The sequence below is a fragment of the Notolabrus celidotus genome, chromosome 22 (assembly GCF_009762535.1).
Source record: "Notolabrus celidotus isolate fNotCel1 chromosome 22, fNotCel1.pri, whole genome shotgun sequence".
NCBI lineage: Eukaryota > Metazoa > Chordata > Actinopteri > Labriformes > Labridae > Notolabrus > Notolabrus celidotus.
The window spans coordinates 18,424,842-18,443,013 of NC_048293.1; the positions used below are offsets into that span (position 1 = coordinate 18,424,842).

The 18,172-nt window shown below is 39.4% G+C and overlaps 1 protein-coding gene across 2 annotated transcripts in view; it reads right to left on the reverse strand.

Moving 5' to 3' along the window:
* Positions 1–18,172, reverse strand: part of lrfn5a (leucine rich repeat and fibronectin type III domain containing 5a) — an 82,333-nt gene that overhangs the window by 18,822 nt on the left and 45,339 nt on the right. For both annotated transcript variants that reach the window (XM_034674362.1, XM_034674363.1), the window contains exons 3-8: positions 8,227–8,450; positions 5,178–5,306; positions 4,848–5,028; positions 4,083–4,238; positions 2,820–3,079; positions 135–602 (exon numbers count right to left, since the gene is read on the reverse strand). In XM_034674362.1, the coding sequence (XP_034530253.1) occupies positions 135–602; positions 2,820–3,079; positions 4,083–4,238; positions 4,848–5,028; positions 5,178–5,306; positions 8,227–8,423 (1,391 nt within the window). In that variant the 5' untranslated portion in view covers positions 8,424–8,450. The remainder of the gene's footprint in view (positions 1–134; positions 603–2,819; positions 3,080–4,082; positions 4,239–4,847; positions 5,029–5,177; positions 5,307–8,226; positions 8,451–18,172) is intronic.

An 18,172-nucleotide genomic window follows, 5' to 3' on the forward strand; every position in this document is an offset into this window, starting at 1 on the left:
TCTTATCCATACAGCTCAGACTCTGGTAATACTCTACCTCCACATTGGCCTCATAATGGTTCAGTTTCCATTGTGAGAACAGTCTGACTCTATCGTGTTGAAAGTCACGGTGACAGTGTTTCGGTCAGTGTTACCTGTAAACCAGTGAGTCATCCTGGCTCCCGTTGTACTGTATCTGGAACATCCTGATGCCTGGAATAGTCCTCTGGAAGTTGAACTTGATAAGAGCAGTGGATGACGTGGCCTCAGCTGTCACCACCCTCTTATCCACCCCGCCCTTCACGTCCCCCGTCACATTGCTCCCATTGGCCCCGCCTCGGGTTGATGTGGAAATGTCAGACGACCCCGGGTCAGGCTCCTGGATGTTGTTGGTGTTGTTGGAGATGTGAGGGAGTTTTATGATGACCAGGTCGACTGTTTGATGGGCTTCACCAGCAGGGTTGGAGGAGATGCAGGTGAAGGAGCCCGTGTCTTTAACAGTGCTGATGAGGATGTCCAGAGTCCCGTTTGTGTAGACCAACGTTCTTGAGGAGTTGGATACCAGCTTGCCCTCAGGAGAGATCCAGTGGATGGCTGGCTCTGGGTCTCCTCTTGCTTTACACCTGTAAGGCAAGAAAAGCAGGAGGGGACATATCAGTCACTGGACAGAATGTGGTTGAATGTGCTGAAGAAGACAATTGGTCAGGAGTGCTTCTCGAGTTCTCCCCACATTCTCTCCCAGACTGGGAGTGAACATTATGATCTGTTTCTGCAGTGTCCATTAGTTTAGTTAGAATTAGCTTATAACGATGTAGTTCATACCGCTGGGAAAACAAATATCCACTTCAAAAAATACTATTATTCAGATTTCTCACCAAAACCAGAATGTTATTCTCTTGATATAACATTTGAAAACATCATGATGGCGTGTAATTCGCCTTCAAATGACCGGACATTTCAATGTAACACTGTCACCTCGTTTAGTTAGCTAATTAGCCTCTATCCAGCCCATTTTAACACAGATTCCAACATCTGATTATTATCTTTGATTTCTGGGACTTGCCACAAAGTTTGAGTGAGATACTAGAGCTGCTTTGAATGGAGAAGGAGAATGACTGTCCTGGAGCAGCAGCAGTGGCCAGATTTTGACAGTATTATCAATGCTAACAGCCTAACATCATGGCAAGAAACTGGTCACAATAATAATTTTTGATATACTGTATCTTTCTGTCACTATCATTTTCATAAAAAAGCGTCCTTTCACAAAGATAATGATCCAATTGGAATTTTTTACGAAATAAGTCTTTTTTAACGGACAAAATACTAAGTTTTCTGTCATGGATAGACTTTTTTTGTCAACAAAAATTGAGTACCAGATTTGTATTATCATAATGGTTGCTAATATTTTTTTTGGTCAACTACCCTACTCATCCAAAAGTTCCATTCTGTTAAATTGTTGTGAGTGAACTTAATTGAAGAAATTCATTTGTAGCTTTTTCATGAGTGTTTAAAAGATTCAGTCATTGACAATGGTCAGAAAAATGCAGATTTTTAGACCTCATGATAACTAAGGAAACTATTGTGCAAAAGGAATACATTTTATGTGAATGAAGTGAACAGGAAATGAAGGAATTTGGCTAAATGATAGACTACTTATGGATTTCTGATGGAAGCATAATGTTTAGGTGGTGTGGTTATTATTTAAGAGGGGGTAATGGAACACTTTTTAAAGAGGTGGATCATGCTTTCTAACATTTCAAACATAGATTTAGAGTAACAATGTTGGAGGTCAATACTAAATGTGTGCAAATGTTCAAATCCTTAAGTATGCATATGTTGCAGTAATCCTTGAATTTGTGTGTTAACAAATCTAATCGGTCCGTTCTCAAAATACTGTGAGAGCTTCACGAGACTTGCTGAAATGATGAAGTCATCACATAAGGATCTCGTAACTAGCAGAGCCGTATTTCTAAAACACCAGTGTGAGAAAAATATGGACTTTTTTGAGCTGTAAATCATGTAACATTACAACAGAGGTACCAGAGGGACAGTGTCAAGCCTAAGAGGCATAATAGCCCCTCTTTGAAGTCATCATGAGGTAAGAGTCCAGAAATCTAAGCTGTTTTCATTACTGTTTAAAGCTCTTAAAAATAATAGAATGAGAGCACACCAAACGCGTTCTCTAAACAGTTACGATTTCTTTTATGAACAGCAATCTCTGATTTGCATGAAGTTCAGGCTTTACTGAAAGAGGAAGATAGAAATGGCAAACAGGCTATCATCGGAAGAATGCACATGTCTTATAAATATGTAACCTGTGCAACTGTGCATGCAGTTCAATGCACTGAATTGGATGCTGAAATAGATGAGAAATTTCAGGCCACTTGAACCTGATTATCTCTACTTATACCTTCCATACGAGGCGAGGACAAGACACACTAAAGGAAATAGGATAATGGCATCTGATTGATTTCCTCGCCCCTTCTTTACTCAATTTCATTATTATTCCATATTTGAAAACACAACATCTATCAGGATTGGAAGCGTGTGACCAATATATATGCAAATTAAGTAATCATCAGCTCTAAGACCTGTTGTTGTCTTGATTTACTTTCATCCTCCTTAAAATTTTAGCATCATTTCCTTATCTTCAGCTTCAGTGAGCATTGAAAAGCCTTTTATGTATTCCTGTGCAGCTTGGAAATAAAATACGCAATGAAAACTATAACAGTCTACATATATCTAAATATATCTTTCTCATAAATCAGGTTAAAAAGGAGTTTTTAGGTTTACTTCTAGCATGTCTGTATATTGTTTTCTGGTCATCTGTTTATAGATACCTGAGCGCGACTCTCTGCCCTTCAAGCACCCTCATTTCATGGGAGTATCGGGTGATGAGTGGAGGTTCACAGAGGAATTCCTCTTCAGGAATGGACCAGAAGTATCGTCCGGAGAGGTGTTGGGGTGAAGCACACGTCTCAAGGTCATCCTCCCTGTTCAGCCTTCGCAGCCACAGTAGCTCACAGTTACAGTGGAGAGGGTTCCCGCCAAATGAGAGCGCAAAAGAAGTAGAGGTCATGATCCCTGAAGTGGCCAAGACCTGGAAGTGGGAAACAGTTTGAAGATGTTATAAGACATGCTAAATGTTACTGTCCAGCACAATCCTGCAATACACTCAATGCCACATATTACTTGTATTACCTTGATACCAATCAATAGAGACACATTTGATCAAAACATCTACAGTTGTTCTCCTCTATCCTCATCCTGCTTTTGACATTTGGTAATTGTAATTGTATAAATCATCAGAAGTGTAATGGAATATGATTCAGAAACAGGAACACAGATTTACAATAAACTAAGTGTCACTGATATAAATGGGATCCAATTGTAAATCAATTACACATTGGCTGTACAGTAATTTGTTCATAAGGGCAAAAGCATGTAACGCATGGTGCCATTTAAATAACCTATCAGGAATATTGAATCATTATCATAATTATTTATTTTGTTGAAAAAAAAAAAGACATGAACCCATATCTCAACTGTCTTTTCTGCATAAACTGCAGTTCATGAACTTGAACAACTCAAAGTTATAATTTGAATCCAGTTAATCTTCAAAATAAATGTCCTAATCTGTCATGTTTTAATGTATTATACATACATATATATATATATATATATATATATATATATATATATATATATATATATATATATATATTTATAATAAGGTTCAATAGCAAAGAGTCATAAAGAAGAAACAAAATATACTAAAAACTGTTCATAACCATAATCCAAAAATGGAACAACGAAAAAACAAAAACCAGCACAGGGAGCGTGAGGAAGAAGACTTGTTGAATACTTGGTGAAGACATAATGATCCAACAACAGGAGAGAAGAAACAGATACACTAAATACACACAGGGAGGAAAAAAGACCTGAAGCACAAGGTAAATATACAGAATAAAACAGGAAATCAAAGACAGATTGCAAAACAAGGAAAACACAAACTCAACAAAAGCAACTCATGACAGTTAACATGTTTCAGGCCCTCTCATGGTTTGATTTTAATGCTGGGTACATTAAAGCTTTGAGTATACCTGTGCTCGTTGAAAAAGTGGGTCTGGTGGTAGCTTTTGGAGTTTGTTAGAAGTGACGTCCAGCCGGTTGAGCTTCTGGAGCAGGGAAAATGTTCCCTCTGGGATGAAGTCGAACATGTTGTGGTCTAAACTCAATGTGTGGAGGCTTGTCATTCTCTGCAGGAATGAGAGAGAAAACCAGAGGTGTTAATTATTATATTTCAGAAGGATGTGATTTTTAAGGAAGTAAAGACTAAAAATGTATAGGGAAAAAAGTTTCCTGCCATTTGTATCTCCTACTCCATTCAATGATGAGCAGTTATGATACATACAAGTGTTAAGATATTTATGTGGTAAATGAAAAACCAAATTAGTTGACACTGCATTGTTTCATTAAACCTGAACCTTTCAGACTTTTTGTGCTTATTCATCTAAAGTTCCAGAAAACTTTTTAAAAGCACATCCTTGGAGGCCCAGACATCTATTGTATATGAAATGTTTGCTGGCAGAGAGCACTGGTAAAATGTAAGTGTCAGCTCTAAAAATACTTTAAAATTTAAATTGTTTTTATTGATCGACTCACTCGCTATACAAATAAAGCTGCCTTGAAGAAGGTTTTCTATGAGAAGTTAATGAATACCACTCAAACCCAAAAGGCCTTAAGATCTCATTATTTGAATTTTATACAATCGCCAGGCTTTTTATGATCTGACTATTATGCTTGGGATGGGCTTTTTAGAGGCCTCCAGCACTACAGGTTGCCAGCCAGTTTAAAGAGATCCTGACCTGGATGGCCTCCCAAGGAATAGAATCCAGGTTATTGTAGCTGAGGTCTAATTCTTCCAGTGCCAGCAGGTCGTTGAATGCTCCCTGGTTGATGAGCATCAGCTGGTTGTTGTTCAGAATCAGGTGGTGAAGCTTCGACATCCCACTGAATGTATCATTGCCTATCCTCGTCAGTCTGTTACTGCAGATAAGACAAACAAAGAAATGGTTGAAACTGAAACCCTTGCAGTGTTTTGTAGCTGTCAATGACAAAGAAAACATCTTCCACATGGATTTCACGCTTTAACATCACATGTACATGCACGTCTTCAAGGTTATGTAAATCCATACCTGTTGAGGTGAAGCGCTCTGAGGTTATCCAAATCAGAAAAGGCATAAGGTGTGATGAAGGAGATGGTGTTTCTGGATAATGTTAAGTCTACCAGCCGTGTCATGTTTGCAAAGTCTTTCCTCTTCACACTGTGGAAATACAAAAGTAAATACAAAGGCAAGTAAGATATTGGCATTTACCATTTTTTGGTAACAAGAGCAAATTTATTTGGCAGCTCAAGCTTAAATTGTATTATTTCTAGTCTTTTCCTTTTCCGAGTGTCTAATTTCTGGGCTTTACATTGGAACTACCAGAAGTCTTGTTGAAGAACTCATTTTGCTTTTGTCCTTTACACTATCTAAAAGTTAGTCACTGTTCGGTTCTTGAGCACAGCATTTAGCATTGGCCAAATCTGGTAAATTCACTGCTACATATATATATATATATATATATATATATATATATATAGATAGATAGATAGATAGGTAGATAGGTAGATAGATAGATAGATAGATAGATGGTCTCCTGGAATGGTTTCTAATTAACATGAGTCTTGTCAAGAGTTAATTTGTAGAATGACTTGCCTTCTTAATGTGTTTGAGACCATCAGTTGTGTTGTTCAGAGGTAGGGTTAGTACACAATGGATAGTCCTATTCGACTACTGTTGTAATCCATATTATGGCAAAAACAGATTATTTCATAGTTTTGATGTCTTCAGTATTAATCTACAATTCTGAAAATAATTAAAATAGATTGTATGAGATAAAACATCTGTGGTGTATAAAACCATTGCATGTGAAGTGTCCAAACTTTTGACTGGTAGTTTACATGGATAAACATAAATACTCAGAACCCACCAAACCTCACAATTTATATTAGCTTAACAGCTAATACCTCTGGGCTAATGGTGTATGGCAAGTACCAGTGGGCTGCTATTAGCTTGATTTTTATCATAACTGATAGTGGGGGGACATTTTCCTTTTTCATGACCTTATTAGAGTTTAGAGTCCAACAATGAGCGACTAACAAAATTATGTTGAAATGAGAAACTAAAATCTACAACCTGATTTAGTCTACCAACAGAGTTTAAAAATAATGGCTTAATCCAACAGGTAAATAGTTTCCTTGATTGCATTTAGACACTTGCACTCCACACATGTTTCCTACAGACAACATATAAAGACACCTCATCTGGGCCTATCATATCTTCAACACCTCTTGTACTACATGTAGAAGACATATTGCTTCAAACAGCAAACACCTTTCCCGTCACATACATGTTCTGCATTAAAAGGAAGATATCTTGTCATAGAGATAAGAAGTAGCTTGTTTGATGTACTGCCAGGAGCTGGAGGAAAGAATGACTGAGTAACTCAAGGGAGAAAGCTGACCTATCCCACCAACCAGGTACATCCAAAGTAGCCATACCCTGGAGCTCTGGATGGTGTATAAAGAGATGTTTAAATATCAAGAGGCAAAAAACCCTCAAAAGGAAAAAGAAGATTTTTAAATCCTGGGCAGCTCATTCAATATTTGTGAGTTTGAACATCTCTTACACACAAACCAGAGGACCGAGGTCTTAAACTGCTCTGCTATCAAGACAGCCTTGAGCTGCTTCATTGAATAAGAACCAACTACAACTTCCTCTGGGGTCCTGAAGAATGTGCTTTTTAACCACCAAAATGAATTTCATTCCACTGCCAGGGGATAATGTTCTCGCACTACCAAAAAAGCACCAAAGGCAGCACCGATCTGTCCTAGAACTCAGCAATTACTTTGTCTTAGAGAAGATGTGCTTCATCAAGGTCTGTGTCCACTGACAGTGTTTTTTTGGCGGTGGCAGTGTCCATGACCTCAATTTCACTGTTTTTCACAGGCGAAATAGCACTGACTGTTTCTATTTTATGGACGTTATGTTGGGAATTACTCTTCCCTCTGACTGACTTTTAATACTTTTGCAAATTACTCTGTCTGCATTTTTTTCTCCTAAGTGAGCTTTACCAAAAACAAAACACTTGAAACACCTGGAAATGATACCTCTGAAAGAGTCTAGGTGCATGAGATAAGAGTGTTGCTAACAAGTGGTAGCTAGTCCTTTACCATTGTTGTTGATAAAGTTAATATCACAAGTTCCACCCCTGCTTCATTATAATTTGTCAGTGAATGATAAATGACACTGGAGAGTACAGCCGTCTTCCAAAAGTTGTGCTATTTCTAGCCAAGATAGAAAAACGCTAACACCACAAACATTTTGCACGCTACGATTGCTGGGCACGAAGTACCTTGAACTGCAGAGATTCATGGACACATGCCCCTATGTCCTATTGCTATTCTTTTATCTTTAGGATATACCACACAGCTGATTTTATTTCTAGTTATTGACAGTTAAACAATTAAAATAAGGCCACAAGAAGGAGAAGGGAAATAGAAATAAATGGACAATCTTGCACCAAAAACACATCAAATGGACTCCTCCAGCTTATATTTCCAGACAGTTGTAATGCTAGCAATTTTGTGCTGGGACAACATGCCATTACCTACAATGTTACATGCTGCACTTCAACTAATAGTAGATCTAATAGTTAAACTGTAAGGGCCTACTTTTTACAGTAAGCAGCTTTTACTGCTTCATCATAAGGAAACAGATTACTTTAAGCTATAGAAGCTATAGGCTTGGGCAGGCCACGTTGCATGTGAGAAAGAAACAGTAGTGTTTTAATTGTAACAATATCACTTATGAAACAGCACTACTGACAGTCATGCTTGTTGCTAAATTGGTCCTACAAGTGGTTATATTGTAGTATGGCCTAGCTTTTGTCAGACTCAAAGTAGATCTGCATTTATGAGGCATGATAGTGTTGTATTCTAGTTGGTCTGTGGCAAAAGTTAAGCCTGGTTCACCGTTTTTTGACCTTGGGAACCCCAATGATGTCAAAGCAGTGTTTTCATTGAAAGGAACGAGTTTACTTTTTGATTCAGTGCAACCATCACAAAGAAAGAACTGTAAGTTGCACATGTTACCAGCAACAGATACTAACAGAAAGTGGCAGTATTGGTACGACAGTTACCTTGTGACAAAGTTGTCGGCCAGCCGTAGTTCCACTGTGTGCCTGTCAATGTTGGGCGGCACAAATAGTAGACCTTTCTTGGCACAGAGGGTTGCCAGATTGGGTGACAGGATCTGACATACGCAACGCTTGGGGCAGATCTGTGCCCGCACCGCCATGGCAACTGCCAGCATCACGCACAGCAACAGCCTCTCCATGGTTACCACCCCACCTGGACACGACACCTGTAAAATGAGACATACGAAGACAAAGAAAGAGGGAGAGAAATGGAGATGTTAATGAAACTGGACCTGTGGGCTTAATAGGAACTTAGGGTTATATACACAGATTGTATCATCATACTGGAAATACGATACTGAAAAGGAAAGTCAGAAAGAAGTGTTTCTTTTTCCAAAAGAGTGGTTTGAGAATCATCACCAGTTTATTAGAACTCTTTGGATACCTTCCCTGTATTTCTTCAATTTGCTGTGTCAGTAGACTTCACAGTGTTTACAATGTTTTCCAGTGTTTAGAATTAAGTATAACTCTCTTATGATCGGTGGAGTAATAGACTACTTATTAACCATTGCACTTCCTCCTTTATCAACCAAACTGTATGCCACTTTGAATGCAGAGAGCTGAATGCCAAGTTGAGTGAACATATTGAGGGTAGAATGATAAGTGCAATATGGAGAGGAATGACAAGCACTTTAAAACAGCCTACTTTTAATGTATTGTGTGCGGGTGCTTAGAGGAAATACTCCTGCACATTAGTGAATAATTCCTGGACTTGGATTACACTTGGCAGATGTATTGGATGCGTTTTTACATAAGCCAAACAATCTAAATTGCTAGACACAAATAGATGAACCTCAAGACCTCTGAGTTGAATCATAACCAACTTCGCAAGGCATCACTAATCAAACCAGAGGAGGATCATTTATTGCTCAGCAGTGTACATGCATGCAAACACGCGTATTCACTCATCATTAGTAAGCTGCAGTGCTTGTAGTTAATTAGGAGAGGTTTAGAGTGAGAGAGCAGAGCAGGGAGGGCGAGGCAGGGAGAGAGAAAATGCTCATTAATGACAACCTTGATTGGGGCTTGAAGGACACAGGAGAATCGGGATTAACGGGCTCACAGTGCAAACACATGCACACCTAAAAACACACAAACACGCACTCATGCACACGAAAAGCCTAATACCTACTCATACGCGCACAAAAGACAGCTGGATCCAGTGACTCATTTTGTCAGTGAAGATTAGTGTTTTTTTTCTGGAATTTTAATCATGATATGAGCAAAACTAAAAAGAATAAAGTAAAATCAAAGTTTCTTTTTGTTTGCTTTTTCCTTCTTTTTCATAAAACTTTGTTTTAATTGCTTATGGGTGGTCCATATCATAGACCTGATGGCCTGGGAAGAAGGAGTGACAACCCCATGAGCAGTTATTAATGAACCCTAAACACTGGAAAAGGGGATTTTCTCAACCAAACACTAAACAGTTCTTAGTTATGATTAAAGCATTATTACCCTTCTTACTTACTGATCTTCCAGCTGTGTAAGATGCTTGATTCTGATTGGTTAAACCCCCTTGATGACAGTTATTAACTTTCACTAACATGAGAAACACCAGAGGCAAACTTATCACACGCCATGTCAAATCAATTAGAGGAAAAGAGTTCTGGAACATTTTGCTTCTGCTTGTTGACACCATAGACAGTAAGATGAGGTAAAACCTGTTGGCAGCGTATTGGTAATCATGGATATTTACGTATGGATAGGATAGGATTGGATAGGATAGGCACTTCATTGTCATTGCAAAAAGAGATACAATTAAACTTTGTTTGGCAGCATTTCCATACAACAGTTTTCAATCTATCAATAAATACAATCAAAAAAGCACTAAAGTCTGCCTGAGAGTAAGGTGGTGAAAATGGAATGTCCGGGGTGCGTTGAGTCCCGCATAATGGATGAGGCTTGTTTGTGCAGTCGGGTTGAGTAGATGTTCCTGAGTGATGGTAGTGGGGTACCTACAATCCACTGTGCCGTTTTGATAATCCGCTGAAGGTCCTTTTTTTTCTGCTGCAGTGCAGCTGGAGTACCAGACTGTGCAACCATATGTGATGATGCTCTCTATCGTGCAGCAGTAGAATTTCTTCAGCAGGTTACTAGGAAGTCGGTTGCCCCTTAGTGTCCTCAAGAAAAAGAGGAGTTGCTGTGCTTTCCTTATTATGTGTGATGTGTTCTTTTTTATTGGATTCAGTGCAGTGAATAACTAGTTTCGCGTTGGGGTCTTGTCTCACACTGTCAGGATTCTATTTCCCATAACCACGCGCTACGCATACATTATCCCTTACTTAGACAATGGTTAACGCCTGTTAGCGAAGCCTAATTGATAGCATACTTGTAATTAAACTCTGACTGAATGGTTAAAAAAGATTGGACCATTTGTGAAAACAGCACAAGCCAATAAGCAACGAGGTAGCAGTGGCAGTAAACACTATTTTTGAGGGAACTCTCCCAAAAAAGTATACAAAATAATACATAACAAATGATCAGTGCTGGAGAGGAATACAATGTTTGCAAAGCCAACAATTAAAGATGTTTATCCTAATTATTGTTTATATGCTTATCTGTTGTTCATTTCATGAGATGATTCAGCAGTGTAAAAAAACTAATATAAACAGCATATAACAAGCTGCAGTGATGAATAGTTCTAAAAAAGGAACAGCTCTCAGAAGACAGTCATTCTCCCTCATTACCAAGCAAACAGCTATAAGGTATTGAGACTGAAATCTTTTTCTGTTTCATTTAAAGTCCATCCGTGCTGTGAAATTGCCAAAATATTAAAATCATTATAACTCTCTTGTGTAATGTTTGATTCTCTCCATATTTCAGATGCATAAGAAGAGACCCAGCTCCAATACAACTGCATGCAAATATTGACCTTTTGCATGTGACGCCACAATGTTTGTGGACCCAGCCTGGGCAGCAAAAGGGACAGGTTACTTACTGGATGCTGTTGCTAAATACATACTCCTGTGCACAAATTCCCAGCAGTGAGCTATATGTTCAACCATGATTATCTCATGTTGTGCAGTGCAGTGTATTTACAGGCAAAACATGGTTAATATGGCCTTCTATTGTGTGCTTTAAGAAATAGAAAGAATTGTCATCTGCCTCTGTCATAAGATCTGTCACGCATCCACAAACATACCAACAGCACTTTTCAGGTCTCATCTCGTAGCTAATGCAGTAAAAATGATTGTTCATGAGAGCAGTGCATCACAGCTGTAGACAAATTCATTGAATGTGCAAAAATAAAATAGTTCATCACATTGAAATATAAAAGTAAGTTATGATGATTGCAACTGACTGGTGCACACTTGAAGCCACAGCACAAGCTGCTTCTGCTTCACACCTTGCTGTTGCAACATGCCCCTGTGCATAATGGTGCAAGGGCCTGTTCGTTGCCACTTGCGGCAGTAATTTGCTGCTGCTTTTGAGTGGTTTTGGCTTTCCATTGTTTGTGTTTTTGTAGTGTTTGGTGTTAACACAGTTTTTGTTTTTTGTTTTTTTTGGGGGGGGGGGGCTTTTTGCAGCATGTTTCTTTTTAGGTTTGCAGTTTGTTTCAGCAGATGTGTTTGTTCTGTGCTTTGCATGTGTGGCCCCCATTCACACCACATTAATACCCTGATGGCAGAGGATGCTGTGTGAAGTGCTCATCAGTGTTAACTTGTCAAATTCAAACACAAACGCTGAATACAACACAAGGACAAATTCGGGGTTCAGTGTCTTGCCCAGGAACACTTTGGCATCTGGACTGCAGGAGCTGGGATTGGATGGCTAACCTTACGATTGAGAGACAACTGACTCTACCACTGAGCCACAGACTCCTTGTAAACTAGAGATTTTTTTAAACAAGTGTTAGTTTTGCTCTTTAGGACTTCAGGACTTCAAAAAAAAGTACAGAATATCACTGTCCACATCCTTCACGGCTGACTATATAATCCTTTCCTCCTTGAAAGCCCAATCTGTATAAGTTTTGTAGCTATCAAGGTTCCGTGTTTTGATGGGTGTCAAAGAACTCATCAATAGCTGCCCTAAGGAAAAGGGCAGGGCGGGTTTGAAAATCAATGAAGTATCCCTTTCAGAAATTGACACTTCCTGTCGCTGTCTGAGAAGGGTCAGTGCAATAAAACTGTCCTCCAGGTTGATATGAATGCTACATCTTCATATCATATCAAATCACTTCTCAAGGCTAAGGAGTTGTTCACCTTTGTCTCTTAGTGTGGTCCTCTCTCTGTTCATCTCTTTCATTTTTCTGTGTAATTACTGAGCTAAAATCTACTGCCGTGTCAGAGGTCACAATCCCTGATTTTTCCTTTCCCTCGCCATTTGACTGCAGAGAATGAGGAGCAGAAAGACGGCAGCTTGAGTCATATACACTGGCGCTGCAAAGACAGACAGAGAGAGAGAGAGAGAGAGAGAGGCCTGTGACCCTCATGACACAAAACCAGATATCAGCTCATTAATTACACTGAGAAATGACTGTAATGAAAGCGAAGAGTGAGAGAGGAACCAAAATGGATAGGAAATGAGGGAGAATTATCAAAGAGGGGAAGCAAGAAAGAGAGATCAGGGAGAGAGCTAATTAAAATGAGAGCTGAGCTGAGAAAGGAAAGAGGGAGAGGACAAATTTCATTTCGCGCGAAGAGACAAAATGGATAGATGAAGGCATTGTTGTGTGACATGCTTGTGTGTGGCATGCAAACCATGCAGCATTCACGGGACGGAAAGGGACTTGTCACCTGTTGTACAAAATGAATGATATAACCAGGATTGAGCTCAATTTCACACTTTCCTCTTTCCATAATTACACACATGTAAGATGCTCAGTATAGCTCGAGGTGACATGTACCACCACCGGGATCAAATGGAATGGTGAATTAACCAACAGGATTATGGGTAAGGAAGACAAATTAAGCTCTGTTTGTAGTGGTGTGCAAAATACGATTCTGTTCCCCACATGCATGCACCCTTCTCTCTCATTTCTTTGAAAGCCTTCCACTGACAATCCAGTTCCCTGAAGGTCTCCCCTAAAGCCTGTCTCACCACTGGCTGGCTCACTGATGAACAACTGGCTTCCTGGACAATTGAAATGGATTCTCCACAAGCTTCATATATTGAGACTGCTCTGCATTCTCTTCAATCTCATGGGGATAACCAGCAGAACGACTTGGCAGTTGAAAGCGACGACTTGGAAGTAATCACATACTCATACTCTTTTGAAGCTGCCAAGGAGAAGTGATTGAAGATTTCTGTAGACCTTTCTTGCTCCTGATCAGCTTTTCCACACTTAATGCACATCCAATTAGACAGTGATACATACGTCAAGAAAAAACGAAAAAGAAGATCAAGTATTGAAACCCACTTCTGCAAAATATTTACGATGGAAACACATTTTCCTCTCTAAATGCAGTTGCTCTGTCATTAGCTCAGCTTGAGTTTGATCCTAGGTTTTCTGGAAAAATAACATGTTTTCACCCACTGATTGAAATGATTATAAAAAACTGTATTCCATGTGTAAAGAGTGAGAATGAAACATCTGAAGCATCTGAGAGATAAACCACATGAAGCACATAGAAAAAAATATATCTGGTTGACTCGCTCTGAGTCACCAATCGATTTCCAACTGTGCTTGTAATTCTGTTTATCGCCCTGGATATTTTTTGTTTGGCTAAGTGTGCAGCAGCAAAACCAAACAGATCATAAGCGACACAGTTACAGCTCCAACATGCATGTGTTATTAGTTATCCCGCTAGCAGAACCAATGAGTGCTATGTTGGTGACCGAACCCGCATAATTGTTTTTCACACGTTATACAAATTAATGTTTTCACAGATTGTAAATCTCTGAGGCCGAGTTTTGTGGAAGTGTAAAACTGTTACCACAAAGAAAGAAGCTCCCATGGCTTTTCCCTTTTGAATTTATTTTAATTTGTTTGAATGGTAGGTTCATAAGAAAGCCATGATAGTCCATATCAATAAGTATATAAATATGTTTTTCTTCTTAGTAGAAAAAAGAAGATAAATTATTTTAAGGTTTAAAGATGGTGACAAGTTTAAGTACTACCTGGTAATATTTACAACTTAAAGCCTGCTCTACTCTTCCAGCGGTTGTCTGACTCTTGCTGTTATTACACGTCTAGAGCTGATAGCCTCCATCTTTAATATATGACATTAGACACAAAAACTACTCTGACACCCTGAAGTGTCATCCAGCAGTGTGCAGGGTCCTTTATCAGGTCTACTACTATGGTCCTTGTGTTGTTCAAATAGATTAGTCATGTCAGAGTTAGGAAAACACTTTATGTGTTGAAGTGTTCTCCAACAGTCTCAGAGCCCTGGGCCTTTGTTGAGAGGGGCAACACTGTTTATTGAAACATACTACTGTTTCAAATATCTACAGAATCTGCTCAATTCTGACCTCATCCTAACAGACCTACAGATCCAACTTCAACCACACAGACCTGGCTTCATTAACACAGATCTAACCTCATCCAATTCAATACAATTCAATTCAATTAAAAATACTTTACTTATCTCTGGGGGGCAATTAAAAGGCCAGATAGCAGTGGTAAGAAGAACATGGTAGGTCAAAGACTGCACAGCAGCAATATAGACATAATCATGTTCGCACAAACATACATACATACATTTATCCCAAAATATAAATAAAAATAAAAAATTAGGATTAAAAAGAAGTGTGGGGAATGTGCCGTGGTTGTGGTAGGATAGAAAATAATTTAACTGAGGTAAACATATTTATCAACAGAAAGAATAAACAAACCTAGTGCATAGAAAAATCAAGCATACTGGAAAACATATGTAAACAAAAAGTGTGTAAAAAAAGAATAATGAATAGTGGTCACAGAACAGAAATACACAGTAAATAATATGTAACAGACATACAGACCTCTGCCATAACGACCTAACTTCATTAACACAGATCCAAACTCAACCACACAGACTTAACCTCTTCCACACAGATCTAACTTTGTCCACAAAGAAATGACTTCAGCTACACAGATCTACAGATCCAACCTCAACCACACAGACCTAACCTCATCCACACAGATCTAACTTCTTCCACACAGAAATGACTTCAGCTACACAGATCTACAGATCTAACCTCATCCACACAGGCTTAACCTCATCCACACATATCTAACTTCACCCACACAGATCCAACCTCATCCACACAGACCTAACCTCATCCACACAGATCCAACCTCATCCACACAGATCTAACTTCACCCACACAGATCCAACCTCATCCACACAGACCTAACCTCATCCACACAGATCTAACTTCTTCCACACAGACCTACAGATCCAACCTCATCCACACAGACCTCACTTCATCCACACAGATCTAACCTCATCCACACAGATCCAACCTCAACCACACAGACCTCACTTCATCCACACAGACTTAACCTCATCCACACAGATCTAACTTCTTCCGCACAGACCTAACTTCTTCCACACAGACCTACAGATCTAACCTCATCCACACAGACCTCACTTCATCCACACAGACCTAACTTCCTCACACAGACCTATCTTTATCTACAAGACTTGACTTCATGCGCACGGATCTAACTTCACCCACAAAGACCTTACTTCATCCACGCAGACCTCACTTCATCCACACAGATCCAACCTCAACCACACGGACCTCACTTCATCCACACAGATCCAACCTCAACCACACAGACCTCACTTCATCCACACAGATCCAACCTCATCCACACAGACCTAACTTCCTCTCACAGACCTAACTTCCTCACAATGACCTTACATCCCCACAAGCAGACCTAACTTCCTCACACAGACCTAACCACAAAATATTAAAGTAAATCAAATAAAGATGTTTGCAGTTAATATGTTTCATCACAATCCTTCACATTTCTCCTTAGATCATCAAACAACGTTCATGCCAATAGAAAGGCTTATGCTGATTCCTCCTTCATTTGTCAGATTCCTGCTGGCTGCAGGAGAACGCAGTAATAGGAGATTATTTTAATGCATATCTCTGTCATTGCATTTGACATGGAACATTCGCTTGATATTATTCTAATCATCTATTATGGAATCCAGCATGAAATATTAAGATAATGTATTGACTTTGATGTCGTAATATACGGAACGGATGATAATATGCATTTCAAAAATATGCAATAATGTAATGACGGTAAATGATGTGTGCCAGGACCACCCCTGATGCTATCCTGTGATCCTCATTGATGGATACAGTTGCCTACAGCTGTTGAGATATAGATATATAAGGGCGAATAGAGGGCTTACTTCACATACAGTGCACTGGTTTGTGTTTTTCTCCATGTACAAAGAATATGAGACAAAAATGTTGCTATTCCATTTAGATTTTACAAGTATTCATTGCCAATAAATACAGACAAGAGATAAACATGAAATAAAGCAGCATGTATTAAGGAAAGATTAAAGATAATAAAAAAAGAATGTGCAAAATAGAAGTGCATTTTGTAAATGTTTTATTGCCTGCACTTTAAATGAGAAGATTTAATATTTTTCCGGAAAACCTTTTAACTCCCGTCCTTCATGCCGTCAGTGAATAAACAGTTTACATGGTCATCTGTGCCTTCAAGCTTCTGTCTGGGTTGTTCGTTCAATCATTTCATCATAACAAAAAATGCACCAATGTCCAAGCCCTTTCGCTAACCCACTGCCTTCCTATTCCCTTAATTCCACTCCTCTGCTTTGGTTTTTCTGGGTGTCAGCTGGAGTAAACCTTGTGCTTAAGCTAATGGCTTTACCCACTTGAACAACAGGGGTCAGCAGCTGCCTAAATACATCACAATTACTCTTTATTCAATTAGCCGACTTAAAGACTGCTGCACACGCACACACACTCACTCACACACACACACAGACACACTCATGCACGCACACACAAGCTCTGGCAACCCTGAATGTGTCTTCACAAGCACTTGAGCAACCAACTATCAATGCAGACACACAGCAATACACAGCACAGACAGGTAGGCGAGCATAATGAATCCCAAACATACACAGGCTTCACTTATTTCTGAATGGCTGCTTTGCATTTAAAGGAGAGCCAAATACAACTTCCTGGAGGCACACGCTATTAGACCTGCAGCTGAAGGTCTAGAAAAGTATCAAAGGAGGGGAGAGCAGCACACTCAGTCACACAAACAGCAGAAGGGAGGATGTAAAGGGATGAATTAATATTGTTTGATTAACCAGTGAAAGAAAAAGTCAGTCCATAAGATGAAAGGAGATTTCTCAGTTTAGACAGATAAGACAACTGTTGCTAGCAGATTCCTTGACTCTAGCTAACAGGCTATCAAGGTTAAAGCTACTACTTAAAATGTTTTTAAATGCTGACTCCGGGGCGCCATTAGCCTTGTGATCTAAGTTTGCACCCCATATGCAGAGGCTACAGTCCTCGTTGCAGCTGTTGCAGAATGCCCAAAAACATTTTCTTATTTACCCACTGCCTTGTTAAAAACAGATATTGTGAAAGGGTTTCAAATATTCCCTCAGTGGCCTTATACATCATGCATTATAACGCTACAACTGGAGGCATAGTTTCAAGTCTAGGGTTATCCGGGACATCCTGTATATTGGGCGAAATTGGATTGTTTCATACAGGACCTCAATTGTCCAGTATATTGACTATTAACTCTTGTAAATACAACAGACTGCACTCTACAGATCCTAGATCAGGTAAAATGGCAGTGGCAGATCATTTGCCAATCCCACTGCCTGTCATCCAATCACAGGCCCCCTCATGCGCATCACTTGTATACAGCGCAAATGCGCCAAGTCCTACAAAAACTCTGGCTGTGCAAAAGGACGAAAGACTGCATGAGTCAGTCAAGAGCAGCAAAAAGTAT